At 40.0% G+C, this 12742-nt stretch overlaps 1 protein-coding gene across 1 annotated transcript; it reads right to left on the reverse strand.

Annotated features, from left to right (window-relative positions):
• Positions 1-638: 638 nt before the first annotated feature.
• Positions 639-9049, reverse strand: LOC134659588 (uncharacterized). Its single transcript, XM_063515253.1, has 5 exons — positions 8889-9049; positions 8719-8807; positions 8368-8492; positions 1485-1561; positions 639-778 (listed from the first exon to the last, which is right to left on the reverse strand). The coding sequence occupies exons 1-5, from the start codon at positions 8962-8964 to the stop codon at positions 639-641; spliced, it is 507 nt and encodes a 168-aa protein (XP_063371323.1). The 5' UTR covers positions 8965-9049.
• Positions 9050-12742: the final 3693 nt, after the last annotated feature.

The raw sequence follows: 12742 nt of genomic DNA on the forward strand, positions 1-12742 counted from the left end.
ATTATCTTTACTTAGAAATAAAAATGTTGTTAGTGTTGATGAGCAGTTTTGTTTCCACCCACTGTACAGTCGGCATCAATAGTTGCTAGGGGCAATGAATGTGTTAATGTAGAAGTAACACTTAGAGCCGTTGTTATACAAAAAGCAACTGCGGTTTGGATGAACTTTTAAGGTTCCGTCACACAGGCGCGTTTTCCGGGCGGGGCGCCCCTGCTTTTAAGCCCCGTCTCGCGATATGGAGGAGCTTTACATATAAAACGCTCACAGCCTGCCCGGAAAACGCACCTGTGTGACGAAGCCTTTAGTAAATTGGCCATTAATATAATATAATAAAATAAACACGATCGCCCTACTTTATAAATTGTATACTATAGACACTCACACAGCAATACTTGGTTACAAAGTGTAAGATATCTCAATACCTATTTATGTCTCTTGTTCATGATTTTAATTTGCTATATTGATCATTAAAGTATATTATCTCTTTGCCTGAGATACAGGATTATATTCCTAGTTCAGGCGCACGTAACAATGTACGTAATACTTATGTAAAAATTCACGCATAATGTAACATGAGCAATAAGGTTTTCTTAATAAATTATTCTTATTGGAATTATCATTTATCTGTATCAAACAGGCTAGTTGGGTGGCAGGTTCTCCTTGTCGGTGAGGCGCCACTCGGGCGCGGCGACGGCCTCCGCGAGCCGCCAGATGGCGGCGCTGGCGTCGCCCTCTAGGTTAAACGGTTGCAGCAGCTTCCGGGACTCGCTCTTCACATCTGATGCATTGCTTAGGAAAGTTCTTTGACAATCAATCAATCTATAAATAAAATAAATAATAATAATAATAAAAGACGTTTATTCAAAGAGTTTGAACATAGGTACATAATAAAAGTACACAATAATGCTTACAAACTAATTGAAAGTGATGGTGGCTCAGCTAATGTCTGTGCCAAAAGACTACGGGGCACAGCGGCCCTAAAGACTTCCAGCAACGGACGCTGTTATTCTGACACCGCCATATTTATATCTAGCTAAGGACAGTAGAAACATTTACACTATTACACATAGGACAGGAGGACACTATTACACATAGGATAGGACATCTATAAAGTTTTGGAATTAATGACTTAAGCTCTTTCAAATGATACCCCATTTGACCCTAAAATTAACCCTTGACAGTTCTTACACCACTGAAATAGTTATTTTCGATACAAGTGTGAAAAAGAGGAAATTCGACACGAGTTGCGAATTACCTATTCGCACGTGTATCGAACAACGTTTTACAGTACATATGGCACTTTAAAGTTTCGACATACGCATGAAAAGTGCTATTTTACGCACTAGTGCGGAAAAGTAGCCCCATATGAACTGCAAAAGACATTTGCGGCTCTTTAAGCTTCCTTAAAGTGGTGGTTTCTACTACAGTTGGCTCTTCTTAAAAAAATCCGAGCCCTGAACTAGAACATTAATAAAAAAGGATACAGCCTTTGCAAATGTGCGGTGGAGCTGTGTAGTCGAATCTCACTCCCGTCAGCTCTTTGGCAACTTCATATGATAACCTGTGAAACAAAAACACAAGCACATACAATAGCTAGACCAAGCTAAGTTGGCAGCGATTTTGATAGCCCAGACTGTGCAAGTGTTATTCTTAAAGTGCAGCCCTGTCTCCATATCGCGCGGCAAACCATCGAACATTGGCGGCTGCCGCGCGAGCGAATGTTCGATAGCTTGCCGCGCGATAATGAGACGGGGCTTGAAACTTCTATGAAATTGTGATGTTTAAATAACACTAGCACAGTCCGTAACTATGTTTAATACGGGGTCACTTCTGGATGAGATTAGCTCAGGACCGGGACAAGTGGCGTACTAGAAGAAAGGCCTATGCTCAGCAGTGGGCGATAAAGGGCTGATATGTTGAGGGGCTATCCTGGTGTCTGGATGCTGAATATGAACTCCAATGTAGTTACTATGAGTTTAATTATAAAAAATATACAAAAATGTAATGCAGCCGAGTCATTGCCGCGGTGGCTAGTAAGTAAGTCACGTGATCACTTGGCTGCCCCCCGCTCGAACCTCACCCCGCGGTCGCCCTGCTGGAGTGGTACGCGACATGCCGGCGGACCTTGAAGTATCGTCTTCAACTGCAGTGTCCACAGGTAAGGGGCAGATTTTGGTGAAGTCTCTGCGCAGCAGTCCAGTGGCGGTTTGAATTTCGGCGACTCTGGTAACACCGTCGCGCCCTGGGAAGACTCGTTGTATTCTCCCTAGGAGCCATTTTATTGGAGGCTGTTGCTTATCTTTAATAACGACGAGGGTCCCAATCTTTAGTTGCCCGTTCGTCGATTGCCTCCATTTAGTTCGGATCTGAAGCTCGCTTATGTACTCCAGTTGCCAGCGTGCCCAGAAGTGCTGGCGTAGCTGCTGGATCTTCTGGTATCTGTCCACTAATCTGGTACGTGAAGTGAGATCTGCCTCTGGGATCGCTGTCATACTTCGCCCGATTATGAAGTGGCCAGGTGTGAGTGGCAATAAATCATTCTGGTCCGAGCTAAGTGGGGTCAAGGGTCGAGAATTTAAAAGTGCCTCTATATAAGTCAGTGTAGAATACAAATCCTCATAAGTTAGATTAGCCGAACCTAATACGCGGCGCAAATGATGCTTTATAGATCGTACACCGGCTTCATGTAGGCCACCAAAGTGTGGCGCATGTGGAGGCAAAAAATGAAAATTGATTGATTCCGAAGTTGTAGCGCCTAATATGTCAGAAGCGTTTTGTGCAATAAAAGATTTGAGCTCGTTAGCCGCTCCTACAAAATTCGAGCCATTATCGCAAAATATGTCTAAAGGTTTTCCTCTGCGAGCAATAAACCTCTTGAGAGCGGCAATAAAGTTAGCTGTGCTCAAATCGCCCACCAGCTCGATATGTATGGCCTTGGTTTTGCAGCACACAAAGATACAAATGTAGGCCTTTATGAGACGACAACCACGTCCCCTACGATTAGCCATCATTATGGGCCCAGCGTAGTCTACATTTACTTCCAAAAACGGAGAGCCTGGTTGAAGTCTTTGTTTGGGTAGATTGCCCATGATTGGAGTTACGGTACGACCACCAAAACGACGACAAGTTACACATTGGTGTGAAATGGATCTCGCTATACCGCGTCCCCCAATAGGCCAATACCGTTCCCTTATTGAATAGAGCAAGTGCTGAGGACCGGCGTGCATGAGAGCTTTGTGTTGACATTCGAATAACAATTTAGTTATACGATGACCCTTGCTTAATAGAATCGGATGAACCTTGTCATAATCATAATCCGAATTCGACAATCTGCCACCTACCCTAATTAAATTAAAATCATTTGTGTCTATGTACGGGTTCAGTGACGAAATTGTAGATTTTTTGATGGACGTTCCCGATTTTAACTTAGTATATTCCGTGGGAAACGATTCCTTTTGTGAAATTAATATTAAATGTTTTAACGCGTTGTCTAATTCCTCGGCACTGAGTGGGCCACTTCTTTTGTTGGACCTAAAGCGCGTGTTGTGAATGAATCGTGTAATATAAGCAAACGTGCGTTGCATGCGCTTTAGGTCCGAGAACTTGTTAAAAGGAAATGGCTCATCATTGCCGGAACTCACTGCCAGACATGTATTTTGGGTTTTAACTTCAGGTAAGTTACTAGTATTTAGTTTTAATTTTAATTGAGGCCATGAGTGCTCTGGCTGGGACAAAAATTGTGGACCGTTCCACCATAACTGGTTGTGCACTATTTCGTTGGCTGTCAATCCACGTGAAATGTGGTCTGCGGGATTTTCGTTGGTTGGAACATGTCTCCAAGTATGGTTGGCGCAAGTGGACTGTATCTCGGCAATTCTGTTACGAATGAATGTTTGCAACTTACTTGGATGCATGCTCAACCAACCCAATACGATAGTTGAGTCAGACCACAGAAAGCAACTGTCAAATTGTAGTCTCATGGATGTCAAAATCTTGTCTAGCAACCGAGAACCTAGTAGGGCTGCGCATAATTCCAGACGGGGAGTGGTCAACGGTTTAAGTGGGGCCACCTTCCCCTTTGAGCACAGCAAGTTGACAGTCACTTCGTTATTTTCGTTTGTTGAACGCACGTATGCACAAGCACCGTAGGCTACTTCGGACGCGTCCACGAAGATATGTAATTGTAAATTGACAGGACTGTGACATATCGCGTGTCTAGGGATTTGTACTTCGTTGAGATTGTGCAACGTGAGCACAAAGGCTTGCCACACATCTTTGATGTCATCAGGAACAGCTGAGTCCCACGATAACTGGTGCAACCACAACTTCTGCATCATGACCTTGGCTTCTAAAATAGTTGGTGCGACCAAACCTAAAGGGTCAAATATCTTAGAGATAGTTGACAATATACTGCGCTTAGTGACAGAGCCCTTAAGGTCTACATTGGTTGTAATGCACAAGCTATCGGAGATGCTGTTCCAGGTAATGCCTAAAACCTTGGAACTATGCTCGGGGCATAGGTCCAGGTTTCCTTCGGCGTCTACAGTCTTGTCATTAGCTATATTTTGAAGTACGCTAGTGTCGTTTGATCTCCATTTTCTCAGTGGAAAACAAGCACTATTCAAGACTTCTGTAAGTTTTGTATATATACTAGTGGCGCCCTCTGCAGAGGAGCACCCGGTGATAAGGTCATCGACATAAAAATCCCTAGCTATGATTTCTTTAACAATAGGATCATCACACTCGATTGATAATTGTCGTAGACAGCGGATGGCTAGAAAAGCCGCCGACGACGTACCATAAGTCAAGGTATTTAATTGAAATGTTTTTATAGGTTGGGAGGGGTCGTCCCTCCACAATATTTGTTGCAATGGTCGTTGCGACTCAACGACGCCGCACTGGCGATACATTTTTGCGACATCCGCAGTCAATGCCATGTCATGTTGTCTAAAACGCATTAAAATTGAAAACAAATCGTCTTGTATAGTCGGACCGACTTGCTGCAAATCATTGAACGAGTAGCCAGATGACGATTTAGCTGAACAGTCAAAAACGACTCTTAATTTGCTAGTGAGACTGTCGCTTAAAACAGCATGATGTGGCGCAAAGTAGGTAATTTGCGACCTATCGTTATGTGATTCACTCATGTGACCTAATTGTATATATTCATGAATGAACTTTGTATAGGATTCTTTTAAGCTAGGATTTTTTTGTAGTTTATTTTCTAAAGAAAGAAATCTTTGTTTTGCTAAGCCATAGCTATCACCTAATAAGCTAGGCGATTCTTTGAGTGGAATGGTAAGTAAAAATCGACCGTCAGGTAAACGTGTCGTGTTTTGTACAAAGCTTTGTTCACATTCCGCCTCCTCGACACTCAAAGACGTAGAATCATTTGTTATGGAATCTAGTTCCCAAAACCTTGCTAATTGTTTTTGTATTGTGCAATTTTCTATGTTATTTTTGTTTTGTAATTGTGTACTTGTCATATTTTGTGCATGTGCGAACGCGCATATGTCCGTCATGCCTGGTTCTGAGCCTCCTAGGACCCAACCGAATTTTGTTTCATGCAAAATTAAATTTGTATTATCTAAGTCGATTTGCTCTGAGCCTAATAAACCCCAAAATACCTTGTTCCCTAGTAGGATGTCAATATTGGACTTTTCATAAAAAGTAGGATCAGCCAATTTGATGTTTTTGGGTATATTGAATGATTCAATATTCATTGGTTCACATGGCCACGGCCTACTAATTACAGGTATGACAGTACAGCGTATTTCAATGGAATAGTCACTATATTTTGATTTTAAATTAACGATACAAGTTTTATTTAGAATTGATTCATGTTCGTTTATTCCTGTTATCGAAATTAAAGCTTCTTTCGTTTCCAGATTCAACTCTGTGCACAATCGCTCACTTATAAAATTTATAGTACTACCACAATCTAGCATAATACGTACTGGATAAGCGTTAGTGTCAGCAGCGCGCACGTCGACTATAGCGGTTGTCAATACCCCTTCTTGCGGCTCGGCGCAAACCAGGCTAATAGGCGCAGGTGCGGTGGTCGCGCCGTCCGCCCGGTCAGCAGGCGCAGACGCGGCCGGTTCGGCCGGCGCGGGCGCAGGTGGCGCTACCGCGACGGGCAGCGCGAGACCGCTTGTGCTAGGTACCGAGGTACTCGGCGCGTTGTTATCCCGCGCAGTCGGTTTAGTCGAGTGCAAAATAGTGTTATGTTTTTTCCTACAAACTCTGCACGGGCTTAAACGACACTTATTGGTAGGATGCCCATGGCGGAGACAATTGAGACACAGATTCAAACCTAGGGCCTTGTTTTCCCTATCCTTAGCATTCAAATCTAGAAATGTTTTGCAATTGTAAATGTTGTGAACGCTCGAATTGCATACAGGACATGATTTGGTATTATTATTGGTAATATTAGTTTTAGTAGGTGAATCGTAAGTGACTAAGGCTCGCGGCTTCTCTTGCCTAACATTTCTTTGCTCGAGAGTTTCTAGTAAATCGGCCCGCATCCTAACAAATTTGACCAAATCGTCAAATGTGTTAGAATCGCCTTCTAATGTTAATTTGTATTTTTCCCACTCAAATAATGTTTGGGTGTCTAGCTTGGTACACACAATATAAGTCAATAATGTGTCCCACTTATCAACTGGTTCCTTTAATATTTGCAATGACTTTAGGTTTTTTACGAAAGTATCAATTAACCTGCGTAGCTGAAAGGCTGTATCTTTTTGCACTGCAAATACGTTAAATAAGGCTTTAACGTGATTAGATATAAGCAAGCGTTTATTATTGTATCTGTCACACACGAGCTCCCATGCAATTTGGTAGTTCGATGCACTAAATTCGATTGATTTAATCACGAGCGATGCACTGCCCTCTAAGTAAGATCGTAAGTAATGAAACTTCGTAATATCGGATAAGCTAGTATCGTTATGAATCATAGATTCATACATGTCACGAAACTCCAACCATTGACTGTACGTACCGTCAAACTTAGTAAGGTTTATTTCAGGCAATTTTACCTTTGTGTGCTTCACATCCGTCACCTTCATATCGGCTGGTGATGATTTAGCATTACTGACCGCAGGTCCCTCCGCCTCGCTCAGCAGGAGCTGGGCGCGGGCGATGCTGCAGTAGTACGTTGCCTCGAAAGCCTTTCGCTGGCTGTACTGCTCGGCAGCATCCTCATGGGCACATTCGATCTGTAATTGTACGTCATGGAAGTCATTAAACACTAATTCCAACCTCGAAATGCGCAGCTCGAGCTCAAACCTTTGATGAGGAGTTAATTTTTCTGGTAATTCACTCAAATAGGTATTGAAATTAGTTAACTGAGCCTTACAAGTACCACGACGTTTAACATTTTCTTTCAAAATGGCTTCAGTCATTTTTCACCTCCAAAAACGACACTGCAATGCTAAAACAATCAACAGGAAACGAATGTAAACAACACTTACTCGTAATTAGTAATTTTAGGTTAAGATTATTTGCACTATATTCTTTGTAGGTACTAATATCTTTGAACACTAGTTGTATTGATCGAAAATATATGTAATGTTCTTGTTTTATGCACTAGAAGTTAAAATAACTGCACTTTAATCACAATAGGCAAGTATTTTAGTTAATTTAGTTGTAATTTCTATGAGCCGGCAACTAGTACTGACGGCGTAAACATGTGATTTTTACCGTTAGCTGCAACAAGATAACGATGGCTAAGTAGATATCTATAGTTGCACTTTATGAGGATTCGTATTTAATTCACTGTTTATTATGTAAGTAAGGTATGTTTTACGTTGTAATCTAGTTTTTAATATGATTTCTGACGCTAGTAATTTTGAAATGATTACCTAAGTAGGCACTTATAAGAAAGGGAGTGGATGGGAACTTAGCTGGTTTCTAGTAATCCTGGGCTTCTGGTTCCTTAAATCCGTCCATAAAGGCTTGTAGATCCCTTCTTGAAGTATTTTTAGTGGACTTAGCTTGTTTCTTGCGGCGAACTCGACGTAACTTAGCTTGTAATTTCGAATAGTTAACTGCGCTGTGACAATGGCGGTGCACGGACACGTTGGCTGGACAGTTAATTTGTAGTTACTCGCTGGTTCTTGATTTGTAGGCTCGAAGACCAATGTTGAGGGGCTATCCTGGTGTCTGGATGCTGAATATGAACTCCAATGTAGTTACTATGAGTTTAATTATAAAAAATATACAAAAATGTAATGCAGCCGAGTCATTGCCGCGGTGGCTAGTAAGTAAGTCACGTGATCACTTGGCTGCCCCCCGCTCGAACCTCACCCCGCGGTCGCCCTGCTGGAGTGGTACGCGACAGATATGGTGATGTTTAATACTAACTTGGCCTGATCCAGCCGTGTCTGGTCGTTGTCTGAGATGGTGAGCTGCCCAGGGAACATGGCACACAGCCGGTCCAGCTCTGTGTACCGGCTTGAAACCTCTTCTAGTTGCCGTAACAACTCCGCCTGTGATCATATACACACACACACACACACAATTATATGAACTAATTTAGTCAATATACACACACAAATATAAACTAATTTAGTATGGAAAATAGAATTAAATATGAAATTCTACTAAATATTTATAAAAACTGTCTTTTTCGGTATGAAAATAATACATTTCAAATGTAAAAACAGTAATATTTACGACGAAAATGTCTAACACTTATTTAGTACTTAAACTCACGTTCTTTTTCATTTCCTGAGACAATTTCTCTTCGAGTTCAGTGTTTTTTTTCCGTGCTTTTAACCGTTGCTGATCCTTGTCCACTTTTTCTGATTATAGAACATAAAAATAACGATTAAATACGAAGGGAACATCGAGATAACCCCGCAACGTATTTAGTGTGAAATTACCTTCGACTTGTTTACAGAAAGCATCCAACTGATGACATATATCTAAATATATTGGGTTTTTCTCCTCTATGCTCATTTTAAGTGATAAATGAACAGGCAAAAGATATAAATACAAATTATCTCAGTACAAACAACGAGACTGAAACAAACGGAAATCCGAATTCGAACAAGTGATCTTGTTTTGACACTTTTGACAGCTGAAGGGTTACCAGCCTATTAATTTAATTTTACTCAATAACATTGAAAAATGACAACGTGGCTGAATACTGGCATGATATAGATGGTCAAACCAATTTGTCAGTAAATAGGAACAAAAAAAACTATACTCATCCTTTTCTTTTGGGTGCTAGTACTAGTGTAAGACAAAGATATAGCCGGTCAACCAAATCTTGTCAGTAAAAAAAGGCGCGAAATTCAAATTTTCTATGGAACGATATCCCTTCGCGCCTAAATTTTTCAAATTTGCCGCCTTTTTCTACTGTCAAGATCTGGTTGACCGAGTATAGTATGACTCTCTCTGTCTATGTTTGCAATAAGACAGTCCTTTGACACACTATAACAACTTGTAAATGTTAAGATTTTTAATGTATTAATGCTGTTATAGTCTGTCAAGCCGGATATGTCAGTAGCAATGTAAAGCAAACTAAAGTATGCTATCCCTAGGAAACGAACAAAAAGCAGCAATGTACATCGAACAACAATGAAATGTAAACAAAACAGTTCCACAGATAAGATATAAATGACACGCGATTTTCGAACAATTCAAACGTAGTGTTGCTAACCCGCGATTTTTCAAATTTGCCGCCTTTCGCCTAGTCGGCGGCGCGCCGGGCGGCGCCGGCGTGTAGCTAATTTTTTCATTTAGGTATTACCTACTAAAAAACTGCAATTATTGACCGGATTTCTATTGCAAAAGTGAGCAAGGCTTTCCAACATAACAAGCACGCTATGCCATCGTGTTGGAGAAGATGTTTTAATGGTAGGCACATGTTCTACTCTACCGAACTCGTCATTGTAAGAACTTAGATCACTTGGTTCTGATGCTGGACCTGATTCTACCTCTTCCTCATCAATAACCGGATCGCGCCGCGCCGCGCCGAGTGAACGAGCCGGCGGCAGCGGCGCGTATGAAATGAATGGCGGCGCGGCGCGCACGTATATTTTCTAGTGACAAGATTTGCTTCACCAAGTATGTTGCAATACTTTTTTATTCAATGGTAATAATGCGTATCTAATGTTAATCTACCAATAGAATATCTTTGCCTTATAAAATTACTTACCGGTAAGTAGAGTCCAGGCCACTCCGACCCCCAGACGGGATGATCAAATCGACCAATTTGATCAGAAATTAAATTGCCATCAATCTCCAATGTGATCTCCAATTTTACAACCCGTTTTGTGTTTCTCTGTCGTAATTCCTATTTTTCCCCTATTACTACTAGTACTATTACAGTACGTAGCGGCCCCCTTTTTAGGGTTCCGGACCCAAAGGGTAAAAACGGGACCCTATTTCGATGAAATTTGCTATATGGGGGTTTTGGGGGGCAAACAATCGATCTAGCTGGGTCTTATCTCTGGGAAAACGCACATTTTTGAGTTTTTATATGTTTTCCGAGCGGTCTCCCAGATATTATTTCTCTATGTGAAATCAAGATTTGATACTTTTTATTAAAGACACTAAGCGTGTTTTGAATGGGACATGATAGAGTGCATATTATAGAAAGATTAGAGTTACTGTCATGGTAAATTATGTACCAACATTTACTGCCATCTTTCGACAGATGATTAAAACTTTTAGAACGCCATTTGACTTTGATCCTTATTCTTTCACTGATACGTGTTAATTTAATTTGTTAAATATTGTTAGAAATCAAAGAAATATGGCTCGTGGACGGAATAGTCCCTATGACGGAATTAGCCACATTGACGTCATTGAACTTAGAAAAATATATTTGTGATTGCAAAATGGCGATTATAAAAAACAACTGTTCACAAAAAAACACTTTATTAACAATAAAAAAAACCGGCCAAGTGCGAGTCGGACTCGCGCACGGAGGATTCCGCACCGTCAACAAAAAATAGAGCAAAACAAGCAAAAAAAAACAAGCAAAAAAACGGTCCCCCATCCAAGTACTGACCCCGCCCGACGTTGCTTAACTTCGGTCAAAAATCACGTTTGTTGTATGGGAGCTCCACTTAAATCTTTATTTTTTTCCGTTTTTAGTATTTGTTGTTATAGCGGACGGACGGACGGACGGACGGACAGCGGAGTCTTAGTAATAGGGTCCCGTTTTTACCCGTTGGGTACGGAACCCTAAAAACTACATTCATTTTCATGTGGGGTCAAACTAGGCGAATTTCATAATCATAATACTAAACTTATAATAAGTTTAAACAAACAAACAAAAAAAAACCTGTGTTTGTACTCTCATTTATATTGTCTTGAAAGATAATTATTTACTAGAATAGAAAGGAAACCTTATTGATAGGCATGATAGGGTAAAATATGGTATAGGTATAGGGATGATGACACATGTTGAATTTTATAACAAAATAAAATCTAGTAAAATAGATAGCAAACAAGCAATTTATCATGTGGATATTAAAATAAAATATGTATGGAAATATTACAAAAATACAGGACCTGAAAGTTTCAAAATTTAAGTTTATTTTTAACTTCCAAAAACGATAAAAGTAAGGGTACCATTCGATTCCTTACATTTTATCCAAAAGCGTTTATGTATATAGTTGCTATACAATATTTTATAGCAACTATATACATAAACGCAATATTTCACCGACAAAAACGCAATTTTCTTGTTTTGTCCATTCTACAAGATGGGCTCCCAGAGACCTTGACGTCACGTTCCCTTGTCGTTTTGTATAGGGCGTTTCGCGAGTGAAGTGTCGGCCTTTGACTTCAATTTCTAACTTTTGTGTTTCTTTAATGCAATGGGTCCCATATAGACATTTGATCCTAAAAAAAAACCCGATCGATTGATACCATAAATGAAAATTAGTCATGTAGCCTATTCTACCTATATCCTGCGCACCTATAAGAAATAATCTCTTTCCAATGTACAAATTATATATCACTGAATATTGCACTAATAATACTAATATTTACAGACTAAAATAATTTGTAACATTTACATTTAGGCCTAAGATACACTTGTTAGTTTTCCTTACGTAAGTAGAGACAAAGCTATTTGTTAGAATGAGATAATGCTATTTATCTATCTTTCTGTAGTATAGCTGTGTCCATACTTACGTAACGAAAACTTACAAGTGTATTTGGGTAAATCAACTTTTAGAACACTGATTTCGTGTTCCTAGACTCCCTTGCAAAGAAAAAACGATTTTCAAAAACCATGTTGATTTTTATACTTTTTTGTTTACGCGGGCATTATTAGATAACTAAATATTTAATTACCACAATAAATTAACAACTTTATCAGTTAAAAGTTACATTTTGTAGGGTAACGCAGTAGAAAAAGGCAAAAATGTCGTGTCCCTGATTTTTGTATGGGAGATAACTTTTTTCTCCTGCGTTACCGTACAAAATGTAACTTTTATCTGATCAAGTTTTAATGTGTTCTTAATTACTTATGGATCTAATAATGCCCGTGTAAATAAAAAAGTAGAAATATCGACATGGTTTTTGAAAAATCAATATTTTCTTTGGTAGGGAGTCTAGGGACACGAAATTAAGTGTTCTAAAAGTTGATTCACCCATTTACTCCTTACATATAGAGACATACCTACGATTAAAAATATAATTGTCAATTGCTAGTGACAATATCAGTAGCGGACTATATGGGCCACTCCACTCTAGCGTCTCTCGAGCGTCGGCG

The sequence above is a fragment of the Cydia amplana genome, chromosome 25 (assembly GCF_948474715.1).
Source record: "Cydia amplana chromosome 25, ilCydAmpl1.1, whole genome shotgun sequence".
Taxonomy (NCBI): Eukaryota; Metazoa; Arthropoda; class Insecta; order Lepidoptera; family Tortricidae; genus Cydia; species Cydia amplana.